The following is an 8,345-nucleotide window of genomic DNA, read 5'->3' on the forward strand; positions in this document are numbered from 1 at the left end:
ACAGCGGTAACATAAACCAGCATAATATGCACTATTGGTCAACGGAAAAACCACAATGACTGTGACAAGTTGTACATCAGCAACCTTGGTGGGTTAATGTATGGTGCGGCGTTATGGGAGGAAGGATAATTAGCTCCCATTTTATTGATGGCAATCTAAATGGTGCAATGTGTGCCGATTTCCTACATAATGTTCTACATAATGTACTACAAGATGTTTCACTGCATGACAGAATGGCGATGTACTTCCAACATGATGGCTGTCTGGCACATAGTTCGCGTGCGGTTGAAGCGGTATTGAATAGCATATTTCATGATAGGTGGATTGGTTATTGAAGCACCATACCATGGCCCGCACATTCACCGGATCTGATGTCCCCGGATTTCTTTCTGTGGGGAAAGTTGAAGGATATTTGCTATTGTGATCCACCGACAATGCCTGACAAAATGCGTCAGTGCATTGTCAATGCATGTGTGAACATTACGGAAGGCGAACTATTCGCTGTTGAGAGGAATGTCGTTATACTTATTGCCAAATGCATTGTAGTCGACGGACATCATTTTGAGCTTTTATTGCATTAATCAAGCTGTAACAGCATGTGTTCTCATAAATTATAAGTTCTCAAAGGTACATATATCACATTGGAACAACCGAAATAAAATGTTCAAATTTACCTACGTTCTGTATTTTAATTTAAAAAGCCTACCTGTTACCAACTGTTCTCCTAAAATTGAGTCATATCTTTATGACTATTACAGTGCCATCTATCACAAAGCGAAAAAAGTGGTCCAAATAAAACATTCATATTTCTTTACGTACTACATGAATATGTAATACAAAATGGGAGTTCCTATTAAAAAAAACAAAAAAAAACAAAACAAAAAAACGCAGTTGATATCCGTTTGACCTATGGCAGCACCATCTGGTTTCCCTCTTCATGCTAGACAAGTTTCGTTCTTTGTAGTTTTTTCGTTTGACGCTTATTTCGTGAGATATTTGTCCTGATCGCAATGAATGGACCATCCTGTATACATAACATAAAAAAGAAATCACTGATCAGAGATAGAAAGCAGACAGGAAATAAATACTTCCTTAATGTGCTGTCAGTTGATCATGTCAAAGGTGTCATGCTATCATTTCTTTAAAGTTGTGCCTCACGAATAATTCCCTAAGGGACTCTAAACAGAGACTCAGATGTTGTGAAACAAGTGACTTTTTTCAGCCACTAGTAATTAATGCAGAAATGCCACCTGTTATCATTCTCCTTCTTGAGGACTACATAGAAAGACCAATGACTTTCTGACAGGTAAATTATGTTGTCTTGTAGCAATCGTCTCCAGTTCTTAGTGAATTAGCCATCATTCAGATGACGAACCCACTAGGAGCACTGACTGATAGGCATTGATATTGTGTTTCACTTTGAGTCTGTCTTGTCACCACACCAGACAAAAATTGTCGCAAAATGCCCAACATTCACCATTGATGTTTCAGTCAAGCCAGGACCTGTTAAATGTGAATAGAAGATTCATCCAGTGTTCAGTTTGTAATGGTAGCAAAGTTTGATTTTCCACCAGTGGCACTCTTAGTTTACATTCCTAGACTGGTTCAACCATCCTTATGCACTTAACCTTAGAGATGAGTTCCAGCTGCTCATTACAATTGGTGACCCAGCATCCTCCTTGTGCATATTTCTTGATTTTAATGGTCACTGGCATACAGATTTCTTTTGTGAAGCTGAGGTCTTTTTTTGTACTTGACTAGAGCTTCACAGTCTGAGAATCCAGACTATTAACTAGATTTCACCCTGATGATAATGGCAAAATAAGTGTGTGTTCAATTCAATTTATAACATTATCCAGAGCAGTGGTTGTTGTATGAACTTGTATGAGTCTCTTCATCAATCTGGAACTCCAGTCCCCCACTTTCGATGAAAGCCTGTAATTTCTGGGTCAATTCCCACTCAGCGATAACTGTATATTTGTATTCTGGTAAAACAACAAATTTGAAGGGCTGTGTTCTCCCATTAACACCTATTCTTACAATACAGGTTGCTGTTAGTTGGGCTTATTTTTGACTTGCAACCTTCAACACAGTGATTTTTGAATCTAGAACATACCTTCTTCATCTGCGAATGATGTGCATCTGATATCATAGAAGTTGATGATCTGGAATTGACTAGTGGCTGGATAGGTTGGTCGATGATGGTGATGGTGATGGTGATGGTGATGGTGATGATGACGATGATGGGATTTCTCAACATCTTGGAAACTGTTGTCTGTTGAGGATTGTCATCTCCTGCAGGCTCACCTCCAAAAATGGCTACCTTGTTTAGTTTTTTATATTAGTGGCTAGAACATCTGTATGACAACAGGGAATGATTGTTTATGTTGGAGAATGAGCTCAATGTGCTAAGCTTCGCCTTGTAGTCTTCTGCATTTGCCTAGCATGCCTAGCATTGTCCTGTTGTTTGACATCTTGCAGCATAATATGTGTTAAACTCTCTTATTCTTTCGTTACAGCAGTGCACAAAATCCTTAGGTATTCACCAGGGAAAGATATCAATGTGTCGCTCTTAGTTCTCCATAGGTCAATTTTTCGGCACTGCTATTAAATTGACGAAGGACCCGGTTCTATCTGTATTCTTGATAATGCAGGATGTTGTTTCACGAGTGTGACATAAATCTGTGGAATCAGATTACATTCCTCCATATTGATCTGGCTTGTAGAGAGTGGTGCAAATGAGTGACAAACCTCTTCGTGTTTAGTGATGTCACTTCCTCCTGAATTGGATACACATTAAATGCTGCTTCTTCTAGCCATCTGAATTTAACATTAACAGATGTCAGAAACCTTCTTATCATCTCTTGTGCATCTATTTGTCATATTAATGATGCGGAGTCCTGAAGAGCTTCTGTGACTGCTGTCTATATGGAAGCAGCATCCCCTGAAGAAAGGACATAGTACAGCCAGCCAGAGTGAATTTTCACTCTGCAGCAGGGTGTTCACTCACCAGAAACTTCCTTGCAAATTAAATATGTATGATGAACTGGAACCCAAACCTGGAACTTTTTCCTTTCACAGATAAATGCCCTACCAACTGAGCTATCCAGGCACAACTGACCTTCTCCCTTCATAGCTTTACAATCCTCCATGCCGTAGCTTAGCCATTTCACCACAATATTCATTCTTTTAGGAGTGCAGTCTCAAGAGGTATCCAGGAAAACTTCTGTGAAGTGTGGAAAGTAAGATACCAGTACTGGCAAAAGAAAAAATAAGGGCAGATTTTGAGTTGAGTCTCGATAGTTCAGTTGGCAGACCATTTGCCCCACGAGAAGCAAAGATTGCAGGTTGGAGTCCTAATCCAGCCCATGGTTTCAATCTGCCAGAAGTTTCATACTCAAAGTATTTTTAAAATGTTTTGAGAGCACTCACAATAGCAACTGGTCACCTGTTATAAATATTAAATAGGGAAACACTTTTGTACTCTTCTTCAAAATATTATTTAATTGATCATGAACTGGCTTTTGTGTTCTTAGGCCACCATTAGATGACAACTGAGTGTCGCAGCTATAGAAATTTTGGACAACTGCACAGATATTTCTGATATAGCTACAGTGTTTGTATAGAAAAGTATTAGTTTTTTACATGCAGAAGTTGTTAGATTTAATAAAACACAGAAAACATTACATTCAATAACAGATGAGTACTGAAGTTGAATTTATTATTGTAATCTAATTTGCATAACTGAAACTTAAGTTTACAGAGGCAGAAAAAGAAATTTCTTTGGTCATTTAGAACTAAGCCGGCATTCTGTGTCATATGTTTGTTTATTTCAAATATTTCCAGATGTTTCTTATGCATTTGTTAGGTTAACACCACTAAATTCAACTTTATTTCCAATATGTTGCTAAATGTAGTGATCTCTGGGAATAAAAATGTAATAATCTTCTTCGCAAACACCATATCTCATTATGTTATATACTTTCTATCTCCGGATCAGTAATACCTGTGTAGTCTGACATAATTTTCTCTGTGGCTGCAACATCCAGTTGTCAACTGACAGTGGCCTAAAAAAACTGAGAGCTGGTTTGTGAACACATAAATAATATCTTGTGGAACATAAGGAAGGTATGTTGTATTTAATATGTTGCCATGTTCTGTCAAGAACTGGTATAAACATTAGTTGATATAATCTACTACATTGATATAGCCTGAAAACTGTATTGCTTACCATGTAAAGTTCTGATTCAGCATTTAAGGGTAATTGCATCAGCTAAATTTATCTTTGAAATGAATGAGCCTCCTGTTAACTTAGCCAATACCTTTCTGGATGCAGAGTATGACAACTATTAACGTCAGATTCAGCATTGATATATACTTTAAAATTGTTACAAATCTGTATTGTACCACATGGCTTTTTAATTACCAATGTGAGCATCACCCATTGATTCATGCAATTGATGTTGTAACACCTGATGCCTCTAAATGTAATTGTCCAGACGATGAAGTTCTGCTTTCCATCATAGCAAACGCATGGAAGGATTACCTGAGTAAAAGCAAGGAGTTTTCAAGATTAAAGCGCTGCAAAGTTTTGGGTGCAGCCCCAGTTATAATAAAATAAGTCAGATTATTTCTTACGTAAATTATTAAATTCGTCGATAAAATGCTATTAGATATGATAAGTTAATCCTGTATTTGAAAATCAAAGCTAGTAAAGGTGTCTAGACCAAAAATCTTAGTTGCTGGTGGTGAAGATACTGCAAAAAGCATTACTGATGTACATAAATGTTAATAGTTGACATAAGCTGTTAACCTTATTAAAGCAGTAGGATGATTACTGTACATTACTAAATGAGGATTATTCGCCTTCAAAGATGATGAGCTGATATGTCAGTACTTCGACATTAATTAGGGATACAAAGTATTTGGGAAGCTCTTAAAAATCCACATTCATGGGTTGATCATCATTTCAGGTGGATTTGTTGTACTGACTGGTGGCACCTGTTCAGTGTGGTACTGTGCCCTGACAAAACCGTTGGGCTACTTGCCCACATTTGTTGCAAACAAGACACTTAGCAGTTTGCTGAGGAGAATTGCATCAGCTACAACTAACGAAAGAGTTGGTCTAGAATTGCTTTACCAATGCTGTGCTTTACGAACTGTCACCACAATTAATGCAACCAATACTGCCAGAATTGGAGGAGGAATTTATAACTATATGTTGTCTAGCCAAGTTTGTGTCCACATATGTGTGGTGGGACTGCCATGGAAACTACAAATGATGATGGTGTCGAGAATGGACTTTTGCCCTATCTAACTCAACATCGGGTGCATATGGTGCAGTTAACAAATCACTATCAGTGGCTTCTTGCGCTGCTGTTGCAAGTTCAAATGACTGATATAAACCACGACCCTTGCATAAAGTATAATCAGATTTTCTAAGAGCAGTAGCCCAAACTCCTGGTTGGGAGATACACACGAATGGGATGATCATGTGAGATTGCTAATAGGAAGACATAGACTTGTTGGGAAATTGCATTGCATTTGTAAATGCAATCACGTACAAGAGTGGTGCTATGAACTGTAAGTAGAGCTCCAGTGTTTGACGTACTTATCAAGTAGATGTGTGAACAGAAATTGAATGAATTCGGAGGTATGCTGCTAGGAGCAGAACAGGTCAGAATAACAGAAATGCTCAGGAAACAGATGGAATCCTTTGAAGAAAGTTTCCACAAAACTCTCTTGGGTAAACTTACCAAAACTGTATCAGAAGCAATTGTGCAATCATTGTGCTTACACCACATATATTTTGTGTTGGTATCATGAGAATGAGATAAGAGGGAGCAGGTACACGCAGAGACAAAGAAGCATTCATTTTTCCCTTGCTTAATACATGAAGCGAATGCAAAAGAAAACTGACAGTATTGGTACAATATACCTTCTATCATACATTGTACAGTGGCTTGTGAAATATATATCTAGACGACACTTATCCTTTCCCTGCTTTCCAAGCTCTGCAAACTCAATTCCACTAGTTGTCCCATTCAGTCTGGTTACAAAGTTTCTACAGAAAGCATGTGTTTATTTAATAGCACTTTCAACCAGTTATCCTATGTCTCCCTTCGTACATCAAAGATACTACTCATTTTCTCCAGCCAGAGCATGATTTGTGTCTTTACCACCAGACTCCTTGTCACATTGGATGCTGCATCCCTGTACACCAAAATCCACGTGCCCATGGCCTTGGTGCCACACAGTTCTGCCTTTCATACCCAAACCCACCACCTCTTTTAATTCTTTAGAGGCATCACATTCTGAACTACAGTTATATCTTTTACAGAGGCTAAATCTCAAACAAATCTGTGGACCTGTCATGGGTATCCACACGGCTTCATATTATGCTGCCTTTGTTTATGAGCTAGCAAGAAGAATTGTTCTTATCTACGCAACACATAAAGCCCCCTGCCTGGCGTAAGATTCATCAGGTGACATCATAAGATATGGACCTATGTCAAGAACAGTGTCTTCACTTTGCTGTAGAATCACAACAGCTACTCTCAAATCCATGTTGAGTTGGCCTCATCAAGTTGAAGAACTGCCTTCCTAGATATTGATTTCCACCTCTCAGATGGCACAATAAATGTTCATATCAAATGCACCAATCACCAACAGTGCCTACATGTTGACAGATGTCATTCATTCCATGTCAAAAAGTACCTCCCCTTTCTGTGTTGGAATTCTGCCCCTTCTCCCTTTCCTTCCATTTTTTAATGCAAACAGAATATCTGGAGATAGCAACAGAGGTGAGCAGAAATAAAAATAAGATAACTTAGTATTGCAATTAACAGAGAGCATACAAAGGGTTCAGTTCTGAATTGCACAACTGTTGCTGCCACAGCCACATTCAGATAATGCGGAACTGATAACATTATCCTATTCTGTGCCTAACTGCCAATCACTTTGTTATTAACTAAGGTGCACTGTCCCATATTTCAAACATAATTCATTGAATATTATCTCTCCCCCCCCCCCTATCTCTCTCTCTCTCTGTACTATAATGCACATTGTTTTTGTTCACAGGAACGCAGATTAAAAGCTTTGGAAGAAATGGCAAGAATACTAAAACCAGGTGGACGAGCATTGGTGTATGTCTGGGCAAAAAATCAAGAATGTGGAAGAGTAAAATCAAATTATCTGAAATTTACTAGTAAAAAGAAAAATAAATGTAAGAGCAGTGAAACAAGTATGATAATGAGTGGTGCCAGTGATACGGAACCTGAGTTAGTAGGTGTTGGAGATCATCATAGAAGTCCTGATTTTGACCCTTGTGATTGCAAAGGTCATTCCAAAAGTGAATCAAGTTGTTATAATCTTGTAGCTGATAGAGATTTTAACAAACTTTCACAAGATAGCTGCACCTCTGAGCTTTCTGTTAATAACACTGAAAATGGCTCGAGCAAAATTCTGAACTTGTCAGAAATTTCGAAAACTACAGAAACATGTCAGTTGCCAGAATTACCAGTTCACGTGAATCGAACTCAGTTCAAACACTCAGATGTTTTTGTGCCATGGAAGCTAAAGCAGTCTCAGAGTAGTCAAGCACAAACTGTACCAGTGTTGTATAGGTACTACCATGTATTTGAGGAAGGAGAACTAGAAAAAATGTGTGCATGCGTGGAGGGCATTCGTGTTATCCGTAACTATTATGATCAAGGAAACTGGTGCATAATATTTGAAAAGATCTGACTCTCTATAGCAGATCACACTGTTGTAATTTTACAACTGAAGGGTTCATTGTTAGAACATAAGGAAACTGTTGGATCCACTTTCATATGAAGGCTCTGATTTTTTCATGAAGTTATATTGATATATGAATGCAAAAATTGGTTAAGTATAAAACAAATTTTGATATCATTTTCCAGTGCCTGTGGTTGGCTGTGTGCCATTGTCAAGTAACATCTCTTGCTGTCTCATGCCATTTTTTTCCAGTTGGAGCAGTCACTCATCACCTGCAGATTACTTGACAAGTTGAAAACTAGGTATTGAAAAATAAAAATTGGAGCCAAACAGACAGTGTTTCCTTTTCCCATTATCATATTCCACCAGTCATATTCTGTCATTAAGGAGTTGCGGAGTGAGTTAAGCTATATATTAAAAGGAAGACAGGCAGAAACTACTATGCTTCTGTATAGTATACCAACAATCAGTAATGACTATAATGGTAAGCTATCGACATTGTAAATTATGAGAATAACTTCTTGACTGTGAGTAAGAGCAAGACAGTGGCAATGAAGATGACTAGGACACATACACGCGTGCACGCCCGGACGCACGCACACACACAC

At 38.2% G+C, this 8,345-nt stretch overlaps 1 protein-coding gene across 1 annotated transcript in view; it reads left to right on the plus strand.

Annotated features, from left to right (window-relative positions):
- Positions 1-8,069, plus strand: part of LOC126412733 (alkylated DNA repair protein alkB homolog 8) — a 41,153-nt gene extending 33,084 nt beyond the window's left edge. Inside the window, exon 9 of the mRNA XM_050082464.1 lies at positions 7,081-8,069. Within this exon, the coding sequence (XP_049938421.1) occupies positions 7,081-7,746 (666 nt within the window). The 3' untranslated portion in view covers positions 7,747-8,069. The remainder of the gene's footprint in view (positions 1-7,080) is intronic.
- Positions 8,070-8,345: the final 276 nt, after the last annotated feature.

This window comes from Schistocerca serialis, chromosome 7 (genome assembly GCF_023864345.2).
Source record: "Schistocerca serialis cubense isolate TAMUIC-IGC-003099 chromosome 7, iqSchSeri2.2, whole genome shotgun sequence".
NCBI classification, from domain to species: Eukaryota; Metazoa; Arthropoda; class Insecta; order Orthoptera; family Acrididae; genus Schistocerca; species Schistocerca serialis.